Below are 20,363 nucleotides of genomic sequence, written 5' to 3'. Positions count from 1 at the left end.
ATCAGGAACCAGCAGGGTAGTCAGACGAAGCCAGGATCAGGAACCAGCAGGGTAGTCAGACGAAGCCAGGATCAGGAACCAGAAGCAGCAGCAGTCTTAGAAGCATGTGAACACAAGAGGACCAAGCAAGGAACTGAAGCCACAGACCTCCTATATATATGAGCTAGGCATCCAGCTCCTCCCAGGGGAAGGAGGAGCCGCAGGGTGGAAGGCTACAAGAAACCCAGGACCCAAGATGGCCGCCAGCACATGTCAAACGAAGGAGAGCAGCAAGCAGGTAAGACCATGACAGTATCCCCCTCCTGTGACACACTCTGCACTTTTTTGGGGTCCGTCCCTTCTTTCCAGTATGGGGGACCACACCTGGAAAGTGTTGGCTAGGGACGATCCGGTCAGAAAAGATCAGGTCCTTGAGGACTGCCTCATAGAACTGAAGGAATTTCCCTGTGTTGCCAGCGCTCCGGGACAGCACAAAAGAGTTGTACATGGCAACCTGCACCAAGTAGACCGCAACTTTTTTGTACTATGCCCGGGTTTTGCGCATGGCGTTATATGGCTTGAGGACTTGATCAGAGAGATCAACTCCTCCCATATACCGATTGTAGTCGACGATACAATCGGGCTTGAGGACCGTTGCCGCGGTACCTCGCACAGGGACAGGGGTGATGCCGTTACCATGAATTGTGGACAGTACAAGGACATTCCTCTTGTCCTTATATCTGACCAGCAACAGGTTTCCACTGGTATGGGTACGGGTCTCACCCCTGGGGATAGGTACCTGGAGGGGGTGGGCAGGGAGGCCACGTTGATTTTTCCGCACGGTCCCACAAGCGGACGTGGATTTGGCGGCGAGGGACTGTAACAAGGGGATACTGGTATAAAAGCTATCCAAGTACAGGTGGTAACCCTTATCTAGCAGTAGGTACATATGGTCCCACACGAGTTTCCCGCTAACACCCAGAGTGGGGGGACATTCTGGGGGTTCAATAAGGGAATCTCGCCCCTCGTACACACGAAACTTGTAAGTGTACCCTGAGGTACTCTCACAAAGTTTGTACGGCTTCACGCCATACCTCGCCCGCTTAGAGGGAACATACTGGTGGAAAATGAGTCTCCCCTTGAAAGCAATGAGAGACTCATCAATCGCGACCTCCCTTCCAGGTACATAAGCCTCCAAAAATTTGGCCCCGAAGTGATCGATGACCGGCCTGATTTTGTACAGACGGTCATAGGCAGGATCACCTCGGGGGGGGACATGCTGCATTATCTGCATAATGCAGGCATTTCTGGATGGCCTCAAAACAGGAACGTGTCATGGCCGTACTGTAAAGTGGGGTCTGGTAGAGGACGTCCCCACTCCAGTATTGCCTGACACTGTGTTTTTTGACTAGGCCCATGTGCAGCACAAGGCCCCAAAACTTCCTCATCTTGGCTGCACTGACCGGAGTCCAGCCACCGGCCCTAGCCAAAAAGGAGCCCGGGTGTGGAGCAATGAACTGTTGGGCGTACAAGTTCGTTTGCTCCACCATCAGATTCACAAAGTGGTCACTGAAAAATAACCTAAAATAGTCATATTCAGTGAAGCCCACTGTGGGAATCTGGATTCCTGGTTGGCCAACAAAATCAGGAATCACGGGCTCATAATCCTCTGGGGTACACCATTCAAGTTCACCGGTAGGGGGCTTAGGTGGACTTATTTGATGGGCAGGAAAACTAGTACGAGCCCCAGAGCTGCTCGTAGTAGTGTGGGCCACAGGGTCCCTAGCACGGGGATCCCCTGGCTCTGCCTGGCTGCGTCTCCGCCGCCTTGGGGGCTCATCATCACTAGATGATGATGAGGACGCGGATGACAAGAGGAAAGTGGGGTCATCCTCGTCCTCACTTGGGCTCTCGGAGTCGGAGGCAAGCTGGGCGTATGCCTCCTCGGCCGAGAATGTCTGGCGAGCCATAGGGGAGTGTGTGTGTGCGTGTGTGTGTGGAAAACTTTATTTAGTGTGCGTGTGTGTGGGGGCACGGGTGTTCGTGTACTTACCCTAAAGCTAACAGAATTTAAAAAAAACTAAATAAAAAAAAATGGAAGCCCAAAAAAAGTGAAAAAAAAAAAAAAAGATTCAAACTCGTTGATCAACGGTATGAAGCTGATCAGCGGTGGGGTTGGCAATGCGCTAACAGTGGCCGGACGCTAAGAGTGCTGGGCACAGTCAGCACACGCACAAAAAAAAAACGAAAAAACATTTGCGCCCCAAAAAATGTGTGTGGGGGGGGTAAAGCTGCAGCACCCCTGGGGGGTCTAGGGTCACACAGCTGACTGCTGTGGACCCCAGAAACCCGATCCAGGTGCTAAGCCCAAAAAAAACCTTTTTTTTTTCCCTAACTCTCCCTCACTATCCCTGCCTAATCTAACCTCTCCCTCACTATCCCTAAAATACTTTTTGAAGAAGGCTTACGTTGGTGGCAGAGGTGGCAGAAGACCGGACGACTCCTCTCTCTCCTCACTCCACGGAAGTCTATGGGCGGGGAGAGAGGAGCTCCGGCAGTTCAAATCTCCCGTCCGCTCCCCCAGCCAATCAGATGCGATCCTGAGAGGCAATACGATGGGGTCACATGACCCCCCTCGGCATTGTCACAGAGTGTCTGCTGAATGATTTACGTCCTGTGTCCTTAAGTACCGGGACATCATGCTGTACCTGTCATATGTCCTAAAGAGGTTAAAACGAAATAAAAAAAGACAAATAAAAAAAAAAAGTGTTATGCCACAGTGACCCTAAGAAGGTGCCTAGGAGCTCTAATTGGAAATACCATTCTGGTTGAAAGAGCCAAATTTCCTCATACAAACCCATTTGGGTCTGATGTGATGCCAAAAAACATAATTGTCTGTTGCTCCACCTCACATTACTTCACCTCTTGTTACTTCATTTCCCATTCTTCCTCCTCCCATTGTTCCTCCTCCATTTGTTCCTTCTCCCCTTGCTCCTCCTGTTGTTGCTTCTTAGCCCATCGCTTCTGTTCTCGTTGTTCCTCCTCTTGCTCTACCTACCGTTGCTCCTACTGTTGTTGCTTCTCAGCCCATTGCTTCTACTTCCCTTGTTCCTTCTCCCTTTGTTTCTCCTCCCATTCCTAATCCTCCTGTAATGCAGTTATTTGTCCTCCCATTGTTCCTCCTCCCATAATCCTATTGTTTCTCCTCCTCCTGTAATCCCATTGTTCCTCTTCACATTGCTTCTGCTCCCATTGTTTCTCCTCCGATTGTTCCTCCTCCTCTTGCTCCATCTCCCATTGCTCCTCCTCCTGTAATCCGGTTATTGTTCCTCCTCCCATAATCCCATTGTTTCTCCTCCTCCTGTTATCCCGTTGTCCATCTTCACATTGCTCCTCATCCCATTGCTTCTGCTCCCATTGCTCCTCCTCCCTTTGTTCCTCCTCCTATTGCTCCTGCTCTTGTTGCTCCTCAGCCCATTGTTCCTCCTCCCATTGCTTCTGCTCCCTTGTTGCTCCTCCCTTTGTTTATCCTCCCATTGCTCCTCCTCCTGTAATCCTGTTATTTTTTCTCCTCCCATAATCCCATTGTTTCTCCTCCTCCTGTTATCCCGTTGACCATCTTCACATTGCTGCTCCTCCCATCGCTCGTCCCTGTTGCCCATCCTCCACATCTGTGACATTTTCCGCCTTGTCACTGAGACCCCAGATGCTCTTCTTGCAGGTCTGTGAGACCAGTGACTGCTGGAACTGCATACCCCATCAGTTTTGCTCAGAAGCATACATAGAAGCGGATCTTATTCTCAAAATCAAAATAGTGCTGGGTCTGCCACCCAGGAAAGTACGCCATTTACACTTTTTTCATAACCCTTGGGTCAATTTCACAGTTGATCGGAAAAAAGTTCTGCACGTCTGTGTGTAGCTCTTTTAGGGTGAGTTCACAGCACAGTTTATTTTTGCAATTTTCTGATGTTAGAAGAACTGGATAATAAAGAAAAAAACAAATCCTGTATTTTAAGCTCCGTCATTCACACTTGGAATCTATTTTAGCCATTTCTGTTTGAGATACGTTATTTTAGATGTAAAAAAAAGTCCTGCATGCATTTTTTATTTAGTAATTTCAATTATTTTACTGTATGGTTAACTAGGAACATGCTGGCACCAATTGTGTACACTGTAGTTTTTTTTATTTTTTTACACAAATAAAGGCTTTTGATTTTTTTTTTTTTTTTTTACTAGAATGTTTTTGTTTTTCCAAAGACTTTTTCCTAATTCTTTGTTTCAAAGTCCCAATAGAGGACTTGAACCTGTGCACCTCTGGTCACCCTTATAATACACTGAAAATAAAAGCTTTATTTCAATGTATTATATTAGTTACAGTACAACTGCCTATTAGGCCCTGCCCAAGTTGCAGCTGTGAATGATAATAGCGAAATATTACACAGTAACAATCACAAAGGTAAAGAACTGAACTCACAATAACTCCATAGATTAATAATAGTAATATAAACCCCCTAAAGGGGATGTGTCATGATGAAGCATTTCTACATTTCTCATTCCAGCACCTGCATCTGAATTCCTTTGTAATTGCATGTAATTAAAAATTTTGTATAGCCAGTGAGCTATTCAATAAAATGTGTCTGTATAGCGCCCCCTGCTGTTTGTTCTTTTTTAGTTTTTTTTTCTTGTTTTTTTTGGGTCACTAGGCTGGTCAAACGGGCTCAGTTTAAATCTTCAACTGCCACCAGCCGTATGTTCTGTTAAAAGCCATGGCAGTTACATAAAGAAAGCTGCAGCAGAAAGGACACGCCCTGGAGCTGCCAGGCTAAAGATAATCTAGCAGAGCAATTGGAGCGGTAAATGAGAAGATCTGTGTAAACTGTATAGATTAGCCATCAACCCCACTGGATCTTCAAGATCCAAATCGGATTTATAAAAAAAAAAATTGTAAAAAAATGATTTAAAAAAATAAAATAAAAATAAAAATAAATTGCCTTGAATTGATAAAAAATTTAAAAATAAAATAAAAGAAATTACACATAATTGGCAACATCGTGTTACTAATCCCGCGTGGAATAAAAACAATGACGGATTTGCTGTTTTGTCTACCTCACCTGCCCAAAATTTTAATAAAAAGTTATCAAAAAGACATATGTATCCCAAAAAGGTACCAATAAAAACTACAACCCGTCACGCAAAAAAACAAGCCCTCACACAGCTACATTGGTGAAAAAATAAAAATGTTATGGTGTTAGTAGTTGGCGATGTAAAATATAACTTATTTTTAAGACAAAAGTGATTTTATGCTGCAAAAGTAGGAAAACATGAAACAACTACATAAATTTGGTATTGCCATAACCGTATCAATCCACAGAACAACATGATCATATCATATTATATACACTGCTCAAAAAAATAAAGGGAACACAAAAATAACACATCCTAGATCTGAGTTAATGAAATATTCTTCTGAAATACTTTGTTCTTTACATAGTTGAATGTGCTGACAACAAAATCACACAAAAATAAAAAAAATGGAAATCAAATTTTTCAACCCATGGAGGTCTGGATTTGGAGTCACACTCAAAATTAAAGTGGAAAAACACACTACAGGCTGATCCAACTTTGATGTAATGTCCTTAAAACAAGTCAAAATGAGGCTCATTAGTGTGTGTGGCCTCCACGTGCCTGTATGACCTCCCTACAACGCCTGTGCATGCTCCTGATGAGGTGGCGGACGGTCTCCTGAGGGATCTCCTCCCAGACCTGGACTAAAGCATCTGCCAACTCCTGGACAGTCTGTGGTGCAACGTGACGTTGGTGGATAGAGCGAGACATGATGTCCCAGATGTGCTCAATTGGATTCAGGTCTGGGGAACGGGCGGGCCAGTCCATAGCATCAATGCCTTCGTCTTGCAGGAACTGCTGACACACTCCAGCCACATGGGGTCTAGCATTGTCTTGCATTAGGAGGAACCCAGGGCTAACCGCACCAGCATATGGTCTCACAAGGGGTCTGAGGATCTCATCTCGGTACCTAATGGCAGTCAGGCTACCTCTGGCGAGCACATGGAGGGCTGTGCGGCCCTCCAAAGAAATGCCACCCCACACCATTACTGACCCAATGCCAAACCGGTCATGCTGGAGGATGTTGCAGGCAGCAGAACGTTCTCCCCGGCGTCTCCAGACTCTGTCACGTCTGTCACATGTGCTCAGTGTGAACCTGCTTTCATCTGTGAAGAGCACAGGGCGCCAGTGGCGAATTTGCCAATCTTGGTGTTCTCTGGCAAATGCCAAACGTCCTGCACGGTGTTGGTCTGTAAGCACAACCCCCACCTGTGGACATTGGGCCCTCATATCACCCTCGTGGAGTCTGTTTCTGACAGTTTGAGCAGACACATGCACATTTGTGGCCTGCTGGAGGTCATTTTGCAGGGCTCTGGCAGTGCTCCTCCTGTTCCTCCTTGCACAAAGGCGGAGGTAGTGGTCCTGCTGCTGGGTTGTTGCCCTCCTACGGCCTCCTCCACGTCTCCTGATGTACTGGCCTGTCTCCTGGTAGCGCCTCCATGCTCTGGACACTACGCTGACAGACACAGCAAACCTTCTTGCCACAGCTCGCATTGATGTGCCATCCTGGATAAGCTGCACTACCTGAGCCACTTGTGTGGGTTGTAGACTCCGTCTCATGCTACCACTAGAGTGAAAGCACTGCCAGCATTCAAAAGTGACCAAAACATCAGCCAGGAAGCATAGGAACTGAGAAGTGGTCTGTGGTCACCACCTGCAGAACCACTCCTTTATTGGGGGTGTCTTGCTAATTGCCTACAATTTCCACCTGTTGTCTATCCCATTTGCACAACAGCATGTGAAATTGATTGTCACTCAGTGTTGCTTCCTAAGTGGACAGTTTGATTTCACAGAAGTGTGATTGACTTGGAGTTACATTGTGTTGTTTAAGTGTTCCCTTTATTTTTTTGAGCAGTGTATATATCGCATAGAAAACCCCATAAAACTTAAAAAACACTGACAGAATTGCAATTTCTTCAAACCTCACCTCCCAAAAAATGGTATAAAAGGTGATCAAAAGTCATATGTAACCCAAAATGGTACCAATAAAAATTACATCTTGTCACACAACACATTCAACCAGAACCAAAAAAATGATGGCCCTTAAAAAAGATTACAGCAAATTCCATGTTAGAAAATCCAGGCACAGCTCCTTTCCTTCTGAGCCCAGTGGTGTGCCCCTACAGCAGTTTATGACCACATATGGGGTGTTTCATTATTGAGGAAAAATACTAATTGCGGGGTGCATTTTTTCCTGTTACCCCTTGTGAAAGTGAAACATTTGGGGGCTAAAGCAATATTTTATTGTAAAAAATAAATTTTTTCATTTTCACAGCCAAGTGTTTCTAAATTCTTAAAATCACTTGCTGAGTCATATGGCTCACTGCACCCCTCAATAAATTCCTTGAGGGGTGTAGTTTCCAAAATGGGGTCACTTTTTGGGAGTTTCCACTGTTGGGGTCTCTTCAAATGCAACATGGTGCCTGAAAACCTTTCCAGCAAAACCTGCCCTCCAAATACATTATTGTGCTCCTTCCCTTCTGAGCGCTGCCGTGTACCCATACAGCAGTTTAGTAGGACATAATGGGGTGTTTCTGTAAACTGCAGAATCGGGGTAATCAATATTGAGGTTTGCTTTGCTGTTAACCCTTGATGTGCTACAGGAAAAAATGGATTTAAATGTAAAATCTGCACACAAAAAAATGTTTTTGAAATTTTTAAATTTCACCTCCATTTTTTTAATTCCTGTAGAACACCTAAAGTGTCAACAAAGTAAAAAAAAAAATCAGTTTGAATAATCTGAGGGGTGTACTGTCTAAAATGGGGTCATTTGGGTGGGTTCTATTATGTAACCCTTCGCCTCTGCAGACAGTTTTGGCCTTAACCACCTCCGGACCGCTGTACGCACAGACGCGTCCTGGAGGTGGTTGATTCATTCCTCCTGGACGCGCCGGCGCGTCCTCTCGCGAGACGCGAGATTTCCTGTGAACGCGCGCACACAGGCGCGCGCGCTCACAGGAACGGAAGGTAAGAGAGTTGATCTCCAGCCTGCCAGCGGCGATCGTTCGCTGGCAGGCTGGAGATGTGTTTTTTTTAACCCCTAACAGGTATATTAGACGCTGTTTTGATAACAGCGTCTAATATACCTGCTACCTGGTCCTCTGGTGGTCCCATTTGTTTGGATCGACCACCAGAGGACACAGGTAGCTCAGTAAAGTCCCACCAAGCACCACTACACTACACTACACCCCCCCCCCCGTCACTTATTAACCCCTTATTAGCCCCTGATCACCCCATATAGACTCCCTGATCACCCCCCTGTCATTGATCACCCCCCTGTCATTGATTACCCCCCTGTAAAGCTCCATTCAGATGTCCGCATGATTTTTACGGATCCACTGATAGATGGATCGGATCCGCAAAACGCATCCGGACGTCTGAATGAAGCCTTACAGGGGCGTGATCAATGACTGTGGTGATCACCCCATATAGACTCCCTGATCACCCCCCTGTAAAGCTCCATTCAGATGTCCGCATGATTTTTACGGATCCACTGATAGATGGATCGGATCCGCAAAACGCATCCGGACGTCTGAATGAAGCCTTACAGGGGCGTGATCAATGACTGTGGTTATCACCCCATATAGACTCCCTGATCACCCCCCCTGTCATTGATTACACCCCTGTCATTGATCAACCCCTGTAAAGCTCCATTCAGACGTCCGCATGATTTTTACGGATCCACTGATAGATGGATCGGATCCGCAAAACGCATCCGGACGTCTGAATGAAGCCTTACAGGGGCGTGATCAATGACTGTGGTGATCACCCCATATAGACTCCCTGATCACCCCCCTGTAAAGCTCCATTCAGATGTCCGCATGATTTTTACGGATGCACTGATAGATGGATCCGATCCGCAAAACGCATCCGGACGTCTGAATGAAGCCTTACAGGGGCATGATCAATGACTGTGGTGATCACCCCATATAGACTCCCTGATCACCCCCCTGTAAAGCTCCATTCAGATGTCCGCATGATTTTTACGGATGCACTGATAGATGGATCCGATCCGCAAAACGCATCCGGACGTCTGAATGAAGCCTTACAGGGGCATGATCAATGACTGTGGTGATCACCCCATATAGACTCCCTGATCACCCCCCTGTCATTGATTACCCCCCTGTAAAGCTCCATTCAGACATCCGCATGATTTTTACGGATCCACTGATAGATGGATCGGATCCGCAAAACGCATCCGGACGTCTGAATGAAGCCTTACAGGGGCGTGATCAATGACTGTGGTGATCACCCCATATAGACTCCCTGATCACCCCCCTGTCATTGATCAACCCCCCTGTCATTGATCAACCCCCCTGTCATTGATCACTCCCCCTGTCATTGATCACCCCCCTGTCATTGATCACCCCCCCTGTCATTGATCACCCTCTGTAAGGCTCCATTCAGATATTTTTTTGGCCCAAGTTAGCGGAATTTTTTTTTATTTTTCTTACAAAGTCTCATATTCCACTAACTTGTGTCAAAAAATAAAATCTCACATGAACTCACCATACCCCTCACGGAATCCAAATGCGTAAAATTTTTTAGACATTTATATTCCAGACTTCTTCTCACGCTTTAGGGCCCCTAGAATGCCAGGGCAGTATAAATACCCCACATGTGACCCCATTTCGGAAAGAAGACACCCCCAGGTATTCCGTGAGGGGCATATTGAGTCCATGAAAGATTGAAATTTTTGTCCCAAGTTAGCGGAACGGGAGACTTTGTGAGAAAAAAATTAAAAATATCAATTTCCGCTAACTTGTGCCAAAAAAAAAAAATTTCTATGAACTCGCCATGCCCCTCATTGAATACCTTGGGGTGTCTTCTTTCCAAAATGGGGTCACATGTGGGGTATTTATACTGCCCTGGCATTCTAGGGGCCCCAAAGCGTGAGAAGAAGTCTGGTATCCAAATGTCTAAAAATGCCCTCCTAAAAGGAATTTGGGCACCTTTGCGCATCTAGGCTGCAAAAAAGTGTCACACATCTGGTATCGCCGTACTCAGGAGAAGTTGGGGAATGTGTTTTGGGGTGTCATTTTACATATACCCATGCTGGGTGAGAGAAATATCTTGGTCAAATGCCAACTTTGTATAAAAAAATGGGAAAAGTTGTCTTTTGCCAAGATATTTCTCTCACCCAGCATGGGTATATGTAAAATGACACCCCAAAACACATTCCCCAACTTCTCCTGAATACGGCGATACCACATGTGTGACACTTTTTTGCAGCCTAGGTGGGCAAAGGGGCCCATATTCCAAAGAGCACCTTTAGGATTTCACAGGTCATTTACCTACTTACCACACATTAGGGCCCCTGGAAAATGCCAGGGCAGTATAACTACCCCACAAGTGACCCCATTTTGGAAAGAAGACACCCCAAGGTATTCCGTGAGGGGCATGGCGAGTTCCTAGAATTTTTTATTTTTTGTCACAAGTTAGTGGAAAATGCTTATTTTTTTTTTTTTTTTTTTTTTCATACAAAGTCTCATATTCCACTAACTTGTGACAAAAAATAAAAAGTTCCATGAACTCACTATGCCCATCAGCGAATACCTTGGGGTCTCTTCTTTCCAAAATGGGGTCACTTGTGGGGTAGTTATACTGCCCTGGCATTCTAGGGGCCCAAATGTGTGGTAAGGAGTTTGAAATCAAATTCTGTAAAAAATGACCTGTGAAATCCGAAAGGTGCTCTTTTGAATATGGGCCCCTTTGCCCACCTAGGCTGCAAAAAAGTGTCACACATCTGGTATCTCCGTAATCGGGAGAAGTTGGGGAATGTGTTTTGGGGTGTCATTTTACATATACCCATGCTGGGTGAGAGAAATATCTTGGCAAAAGACAACTTTTCCCATTTTTTTATACAAAGTTGGCATTTGACCAAGATATTTATCTCACCCAGCATGGGTATATGTAAAAAGACACCCCAAAACACATTCCTCAACTTCTCCTGAGTACGGCGATACCACATGTGTGACACTTTTTTGCAGCCTAGGTGGGCAAAGGGGCCCACATTCCAAAGAGCACCTTTCGGATTTCACAGGTCATTTACCTACTTACCACACATTTGGGCCCCTAGAATGCCAGGGCAGTATAACTACCCCACAAGTGACCCCATTTTGGAAAGAAGAGACCCCAAGGTATTCGCTGATGGGCATAGTGAGTTCATGGAAGTTTTTATTTTTTGTCACAAGTTTGTGGAATATGAGACTTTGTATGAAAAAAAAAAAAAAAAAAAAAATCATCATTTTCCACTAACTTGTGACAAAAAATAAAAAATTCTAGGAACTCGCCATGCCCCTCACGGAATACCTTGGGGTGTCTTCTTTCCAAAATGGGGTCACTTGTGGGGTAGTTATACTGCCCTGGTATTCTAGGGGCCCAAATGTGTGGTAAGGAGTTTGAAATCAAATTCAGGAAAAAATGAGGAGTGAAATCCGAAAGGTGCTCTTTGGAATATGGGCCCCTTTGCCCACCTAGGCTGCAAAAAAGTGTCACACATCTGGTATCCCCGTACTCAGGAGAAGTTGAGGAATGTGTTTTGGGGTGTCTTTTTACATATACCCATGCTGGGTGAGATAAATATCTTGGTCAAATGCCAACTTTGTATAAAAAAATGGGAAAAGTTGTCTTTTGCCAAGATATTTCTCTCACCCAGCATGGGTATATATAAAATGACACCCCAAAACACATTCCCCACCTTCTCCTGAGTACGGAGATACCAGATGTGTGACACTTTTTTGCAGCCTAGGTGGGCAAAGGGGCCCATATTCCAAAGAGCACCTTTCGGATTTCACAGGTAATTTTTTACAGAATTTGATTTCAAACTCCTTACCACACATTTGGGCCCCTAGAATGCCAGGGCAGTATAACTACCCCACAAGTGACCCCATTTTGGAAAGAAGAGACCCCAAGGTATTCGCTGATGGGCATAGTGAGTTCATAGAACTTTTTATTTTTTGTCACAAGTTAGTGGAATATGAGACTTTGTAAGAAAAAAAAATAAAAAAAAATAAATCATAATTTTCCGCTAACTTGTGACAAAAAATAAAAAGTTCTATGAACTCACTATGCCCATCAGCGAATACCTTAGGGTGTGTACTTTCAGAAATGGGGTCATTTGTGGGGTGTTTGTACTGTCTGGGCATTGTAGAACCTCAGGAAACATGACAGGTGCTCAGAAAGTCAGAGCTGCTTCAAAAAGCGGAAATTCACATTTTTGTACCATAGTTTGTAAACGCTATAACTTTTACCCAAACCATTTTTTTTTTACCCAAACATTTTTTTTTTATCAAAGACATGTAGAACTATAAATTTAGAGCAAAATTTCTATATGGATGTCGTTTTTTTTGCAAAATTTTACAACTGAAAGTGAAAAATGTCATTTTTTTGCAAAAAAATCGTTAAATTTCGATTAATAACAAAAAAAGTAAAAATGTCAGCAGCAATGAAATACCACCAAATGAAAGCTCTATTAGTGAGAAGAAAAGGAGGTAAAATTCATTTGGGTGGTAAGTTGCATGACCGAGCAATAAACGGTGAAAGTAGTGTAGGTCAGAAGTGTAAAAAGTGGCCTGGTCTTTCAGGGTGTTTAAGCACTGGGGGCTGAGGTGGTTAAAGGGGTCCTCTCACTTCAGTAAGGAGCCTTTATCATGTACATGCAGATAATACAAGGCACTTACTAATGTATGGTGATTCTCCATATTGCCTCCTTTGCTGGCTGGACTCATTTTTCCATGGTTACGACCACCCTGCAATCCATCAGTGGTGGTCGTGCTTGCACATTTTAGGGAAAAAATGCTGGCCTATCTGGTGGCTTGGACCATGGGAGTGCACATAGGCCGGTGCTTTTTTCTAGTGTGCAAGCACGTCCACCACTGATGGATTGCAGCGTGGTTGTAACCATGGAAACGAGGCGTGTATGGAGTCCCCGATGGAGTCACTTTAGCGCTGTAAGAAACGGATGGAGGGGCTGCTAGGCCTCTACTTAAAGAGCGTAACCTAGCATCTGGAGAGGAGGAGGTTTTGGAGGGGTTCTTGTTCAGAAATTTGCTGTGGGGCTCGATCATTTCTAGTTACACCAGAATAGCTTCAAACTGCCTCTTGGGGGTATTCCTGCAGCATTACAAGCAGGCGCCATCTGTAAAGCCAGAACTTCTGCCGCACATATACAGCAGCAGAGGTCCTTAAGTGGTTAATACAATAATAAGCGTTAAACATAAAAATAATAACAATGGAATAGTCAGAGCAGCCGAAACAGACGCCGCTGTCATCGCCCGAGTAAATCCCTACGGTTTCTTATGATGTTATTTTTCATATATGACTTTTCTGTTACAATTTTAGGATTACGATCCCCATTTTCTCACCCCTCGTCACATTTCAGCGTACATTGTAATCTGACCCGCCATGTTGTGTGATCCGCGGACACCAAGCAGTTCTACCCGATGACAGGTTTCCATTCTGTGGGTCCCCAATTAACTATACGGAATAACTGTCCTCGATCCCGATGAAATCAGTGACCCAGAAAATGTGCCCTTACTGTATGCATTGTCAGGAAGGATCACCCTCATCATTTCCCCTTTTTCACAGCTTGTTCTCTATGTATTGTCACATGTTTCCGGTGTTATATGTGCAGCGTACTCAAGTTAGGTGTAGAAATGTTCCTGGGTGTTGTAGTGCAATCGTGACACTAACCTGAGACGGCTGACTCTCTGCAAGGGCAGGTGATGATAGGTAATGTTCGTGACGCCAGTGCCAATTAAACGGTGGCACGCCGTTTGCTGATAGCAGGAATAATTGAGGAACCACGTGATGTTAAAGCAGAACTCAAACTTTAGTAGTCATCATATAGGGACATTAACGGAAACGCAGTTCCTTTGCAGACAGTTGATGTTCAATACAGTTGATGCAGGCAATATATGTATAGCAAGGTGACTTCAGAGTGTTAAACACAGGACTTGCAGTACAGGCAGCTTGCACTCTATTCCTGACTGATCCTGGAACATAGAAACTCTTCTCCAAGGCCCAATACCCTAGCTCTGGCGTATATCCTTGGTTTTATCTTTATCAAGTACCTCCTCTGTTGTCTTGAGTACCTCTTGCTTTTCTTGACTTTGCCTCTGTCTCTCTCTAAGCTTCCTCAGTCTCTTTAACTGAGGTGATCCTGCTTCTGCATAGGTGAACTCAGGAGGGGAACCTTCTCTTTGAATCTGGAACCCGGTTACAGGGACAGCAATACCCTCTCCTGGTCTGCAGGCTTCAGGCCTGGACTTGACTCTGACATAGTCTAAACTCCAACTGCTGTAGACTGACTTTAGACTAGACTGACTCTCCTTTCCCTGACTGGGCCTTATATAAACTAGGGCTCCCTAGCTCCCTCTAGTGACTAAGAGCTGGAATGACACCCCTAGCAGGCCTGTACATGCAAGTTTCACAGTAACAGGGAAATACATAGCATTACATTACATTACATTTTATAAAGATAACTTATACCAACTTCCCCATAAATAAGGGGGGGACGACAGCACACAAGTGACCCTTCTGTAGTGACGGGTATTACAGTCCCCGTACACTACATACCCCACTGCTTTAAGCTGAGTACGACCTCGTACTCCATCATGGGTCGCCCAACTGGAATCTCTACCTGAAACAGAAAAAGAGACATGCAGGCATACATATATGTCATTCATCTGCATTTACATTTACATCAGGTCCAATTGGCAAAGGTGAAGGTTGGTGACAAGGGGCGTCGTTTTCTTCTCTCAGGATAGTGAATGGAACTGGGGCGCTGACCTGGCACAGCGTAACATTATAACCAGGATAGTCCATGACAATGAATAAGTCCATAATAGAACAGCAAAATAGATAAAACAGTATAAAAGTTCTTGGAGGCTCAAAGAACAAACATGAGTCCGTACCCAGGTTATTTTCCTATTAAATCACAGAGGCTCTCGTGCGGTGGAGTCCATCTCTGGGCACATTTCCTTTAAAACGAGTAAGAATCTCAGAGGCTCAGGTTCTTTTGAGTCTGTCTCCGGGCACGGTTCCTTAGTATCAAGTTGCACAATATAAAACAAGTGCTGTAATACCCCTGATCAACCTGAAAAGGGGGGTAAGGGTAAAAGGTGCAACAAAGGAACAGGCACAACTTGGCGTGGGATAGCAAAAGCAGGCAGGAAATCCTGGAAACAAGCTTGGCTTTGTTGACCTTGTGATTTCAGTGGTTAACACCTACCACTGAGCCGTGGATGAACTGGCAGCAGCAACAAAGAACTAGAAAACATAGGACTCCTGTCCTGGAAGGGTTAAGCTTTCAACATCATCATTTCTAACAAAATAAATCAAAGGCCTAGCAGGCTGATTCACAGGGGTATGTCATAATTACCCGGCTCTGCTGGCAAGTACGGCCTGTAGTAGTCCTCTACAGGAGGATGTGCCCACATAACGGTGTCAGGGGGAAGCTGCAAGGTAAAGGGGCCCCTAATAGGTATTGGCCCCATGGGCCTAGGGGTAAACCCTCGAGTGGACCGTACCGGTCCCGGCATACTGATTGTGGGTGGTGCTGCATTGGGTACCGCCGCCGCAAGCGATCCGGTGGGCTCTGTGCAGCAGTTCACAGCAATAGCGGGTCCTCTTTGGGGCCGCAACGGAGCAGTGGTGACAGAAGGTGGTCTACGGGTGGTGACAGGCACCCTTACCTCGTCCTTCTTTGGCGGCGTCTGGATCCTGGCGGTCGCGATCTTGCGCAGCTCCCGCAACTTCTCTTCCAGCCGGACAATCTGGAGACCGATGCTCTCCGTGTCGGAGTCGCTGTCGTCTGCTGGCGCCGCCGGCGCAGGTACAGTCAACGATGGCTCGGACTCGGCCTCTGCAGGTTCTGGTGACGCATCGGGTCTCCGACCCTTCCGGATGTTCTCCAAGGTAACCCGAAGTCCTTTTAAGTTCTCCAGGTCTTGTATGGTCTTCTCCCGACGAGGCAGCTCGGGGGAAGGATAGGGGCTCACCCATTTTTCCAACACGGTTGGCTGCCAGAAGACATTAGGCCCAATGAAGGAGCTCCGCTCCCGGAAGGCGTGATGGGCCGGCTCTGGAGAGCGTTCAGGTTCCCGCTCGCAGCCAGAGTAGTCTTCTTCTGCCTCCCAGTCCTCAGGTTCTCGCTTGGGACAGGTCACAGCAGTCGCATAAGGGCCTCTCAGGCTCTCGGCACGGGTGAACTCCACTTCCTCTCCCTCGCGGAGGCTGTGCTGATAGGAAGGGAGGTAGTCTCTCTTGACAGATCTTCTGTTAACATACAAGTCTCTGCCAGTCAGATAATCTTGGATGAACCCGTAGCCACGGGTTTTGTCAAAGGACACCACCAACCCCTTTCTCCTTTCCAGGCGGGGCTGGGTGTCGGTGTGTCGTTCATGGATAGTCTTGGTCAATTCCTCATAATAGATTTTAGTCTTTGTATTCCGCTTTATAGCGGCCTCCCGGATCTCTGCCATTAGTGAAGACCACTTGAAAGAGGGCTGAAAGAAGTCTCTCCAGGAGCCATAGCAGGGCTCCGGTTCTTTCTCCCGTGGCGGGCAGGCGGGTCTCTCTGGTCCCGGAGAGTAGGCCGGCGGAGCCTCCTCTGGCTCTACACCAATATCAGTCATCTTTGGTATTTCAGGCGTGGACGTTGCAGCAAAGCGGTGCTCACTCTCCAACATGCTCGATCCTTCTCTGGAGAGCGATAGGGTGGCGCCAATAAGATCAGCCAGCTCCTCCCATTGCACTGGGAGGCCGCCCCCCAGGTATTCCAGTATGGGGAAGGCGGAGTCCATGCTGGCCGACATGCAAATGTCCAGATAAGCAGTGGCGCCTGACCTTGAACTCCTTCCCGCTTTTTCATCAGAAGGGCGCCAACTTTTCCCGCTTTTTCGGGATGAAGATGACGCAGCAGCTATTTCAGTAGCCTCAGCGGCCATCTTTGGTAGAAACGCTGTCTATTCACTGACAGCAAGCAGGATGGTAAAAAGTCCATAAAACCACACTCCGATGTGGCGATTTCTTTCCTCTTGATAGCGCAACACTGCACAGCACTTTTTGGAGGTTTTAGGGACACTTTGGGTATGTTTTTCAGTCCACAAAGTTCACTTTAATAAAACAGGCAATTTGTCACTTTGGTCACAGGGCAACTGTATAAGGCACAAAGTTCACGCTTCTTGCACTGGAAAGCGTGCGCATCCTGTTCGTGACGCCAAAAGAGAGGTGCAGCGTACTCAAGTTAGGTGTAGAAATGTTCCTGGGTGTTGTAGTGCAATCGTGACACTAACCTGAGACAGCTGACTCTCTGCAAGGGCAGGTGATGATAGGTAATGTTCGTGACGCCAGTGCCAATTAAACGGTGGCACGCCGTTTGCTGATAGCAGGAATAATTGAGGAACCACGTGATGTTAAAGCAGAACTCAAACTTTAGTAGTCATCATATAGGGACATTAACGGAAACGCAGTTCCTTTGCAGACAGTTGATGTTCAATACAGTTGATGCAGGCAATATATGTATAGCAAGGTGACTTCAGAGTGTTAAACACAGGACTTGCAGTACAGGCAGCTTGCACACTATTCCTGACTGATCCTGGAACATAGAAAATCTTCTCCAAGGCCCAATACCCTAGCTCTGGCGTATATCCTTGGTTTTATCTTTATCAAGTACCTCCTCTGTTGTCTTGAGTACCTCTTGCTTTTCTTGACTTTGCCTCTGTCTCTCTCTCAGCTTCCTCAGGCTCTTTAACTGAGGTGTTCCTGCTTCTGCATAGGTGAACTCAGGAGGGGAACCTTCTCTTTGAATCTGGAACCCGGTTACAGGGACAGCAATACCCTCTCCTGGTCTGCAGGCTTCAGGCCTGGACTTGACTCTGACATAGTCTAAACTCCAACTGCTGTAGACTGACTTTAGACTAGACTGACTCTCCTTTCCCTGACTGGGCCTTATATAACCTAGGGCTCCCTAGCTCCCTCTAGTGACTAAGAGCTGGAATGACACCCCTAGCAGGCCTGTACATGCCAGTTTCACAGTAACAGGGAAATACATAGCATTACAGTTTATAAAGATAACTTATACCAACTTCCCCATAAATAAGGGGGGGACGACAGCACACAAGTGACCCTTCTGTAGTGACGGGCATTACAGTCCCCGTACACTACATATGTAAATATATTAATATGAGAATCTTTACTTTTTTCTGCTCTTGATTATATTCCTAACCCGAATAAAATAACATGGACGGTACATAGAGTACAACAACCTCTTACAATTAGTGGAAATGATCCTTCAGATGACAAACAGATCAGTCACACAAGGTCTCTGGCGAGTTTGGGGCACGCTCCCATAGAATGAGGCAGGTGCTCGCCCTGTGACACTTAGAGATAATTACAGGTGACTAATTACAGACCCGGGCTGTGGATATCTGCACCTCTGATGTAATATTAGAAGCAGGAATGTTCTTTGTTCCTTGCCTCGGAGATCCTGCTTCGTGAGTTACAAATAAAGGATTTTGTGCACCCGGGGGGCAGTAATGGAAAAGCGGCGTGTTGCAGGATTCGGTTGTGACTTGTCAAACCTTCTAACCTTGTGCCCATCAGGCTGGGACTACAAGGAGACCTCAGGTACAACCACGTGTCACAGTGTAGCAGTGCAGACTTAGAAAGCGTGACTCGTAAGTCTGTGGCAACCGCACATTTTTGAGATTTTGGGGTCGTGATCGCAGCGAACTTGTGAGTAGCGCTGCAATCCCAGTCCTTTCCATGGCTGATACCGTGATACGTGGTTGTGCTCATCATGTAGCTCCCGCCTTAGGGTTCATGAACACCACCGTAGCCTGTTTTGCGGGTCTGCAAATTGTGGATTTGCAAAACACGGATACCGGCCATGTGCGTTCAACATTTTGTGGAACAGAACGTCCAGGCGATAATTGAACTGTCCTATTGTCCTTATGCAGACAGAACATGGGGCGCTATCTGCATCTTTTGCAGCCCCATTGAATCGAGTGAATGGGTCCACATCCAACTCGCAAAAAATACGGCTTGGATTTGGTCTAAAACCATGGCCGTGTGCATGATGCCGTAGAGCGCAAACTTATACACCAGAGGAAAATAAGAAAAGATGACCTGGAAAACTAAATGCGATTGACCAATGCAGTATAAACCGCTAGTGGGGCTTGGTAAATAATGCACAACCAGGCTGGTGCCCCTTTTTTATGGCTTCTGCAGCAGGGTACATGTTGAAGTCACTGGGTGGCATCTCAGTTTGCTGGCATGGTAGTGATCATACAGATGCCGGTCAATCTCCTGTGGTCATTCCCAGCTCTTCCATCTTGGAGTCATAGTTCAGACAAGGTGGTTGTCGGCTGCTGTACATGGGAAATCCTTTGTCCCATACAGTCCCAGATATTGTGGATGGCGGAGAGATATGGAGATGGGGAGCTGCTGGAGACCCTGAAGAGCACGATGTTTAGTGTGGGCAGTGTGTGGCAGCATTATCTTGTTGGAACACCATGTCTTCCCAGTCAAAAAAGGGCAGTAGGACTGGATCCACAATGTCCTGGACCCACTGAAGGATGGTCATTGTTCCCCCCACAGTCACTAAAGTGTCTAAGTCAGCTTGTAGTTTTTGGACATCTGCCATAGACCTGCACGTTATTATAAAGCTTGGTCTCTGCAAAAATAGAAACAGATCTATAAAGTATACAGTACAGACCAAAAGTTTGGACACAGCTTCTCATTCAAAGAGTTTTCTTTATTTTCATGACTATGAAGGCATCAAAACTATGAATTAACACATGTGGAATTATATACATAACAAACAAGTGTGAAACAACTGAAAATATGTCATATTCTAGGTTCTTCAAAGTAGCCACCTTTTGCTTTGATTACTGCTTTGCACACTCTTGGCATTCTCTTGATGAGCTTCAAGAGGTAGTCCCCTGAAATGGTCTTCCAACAGTCTTGAAGAAGTTCCCAGAGATGCTTAGCACTTGTTGGCCCTTTTGCCTTCACTCTGCGGTCCAGCTCACCCCAAACCATCTCGATTGGGTTCAGATCCGGTGACTGTGGAGGCCAGGTCATCTGGCGCAGCACCCCATCACTCTCCTTCATGGTCAAATAGCCCTTACTTTCAAAGTTTTCCCAATTTTTCGGCTGACTGACTGACCTTCATTTCTTAAAGTAATGATGGCCACTCGTTTTTCTTTACTTAGCTGCTTTTTTCTTGCCATCATACCAATTCTAACAGTCTA

General features: G+C 46.0%; 1 protein-coding gene across 1 annotated transcript in view; it reads left to right on the top strand.

Moving 5' to 3' along the window:
• LOC120987315 (phospholipase A2 inhibitor and Ly6/PLAUR domain-containing protein-like) overlaps nucleotides 1-18,814 on the top strand; it is a 69,571-nt gene extending 50,757 nt beyond the window's left edge. The window contains exon 6 of the mRNA XM_040415884.1: nucleotides 18,712-18,814. Within this exon, the coding sequence (XP_040271818.1) occupies nucleotides 18,712-18,814 (103 nt within the window). The remainder of the gene's footprint in view (nucleotides 1-18,711) is intronic.
• Nucleotides 18,815-20,363: the final 1,549 nt, after the last annotated feature.

Source organism: Bufo bufo, chromosome 1, assembly GCF_905171765.1.
Source record: "Bufo bufo chromosome 1, aBufBuf1.1, whole genome shotgun sequence".
In the NCBI taxonomy this organism is placed as follows: Eukaryota; Metazoa; Chordata; class Amphibia; order Anura; family Bufonidae; genus Bufo; species Bufo bufo.
The sequence above is the reverse complement of the archived record's forward strand: the minus strand, read 5'-3'. Positions and strand labels throughout refer to the sequence as shown.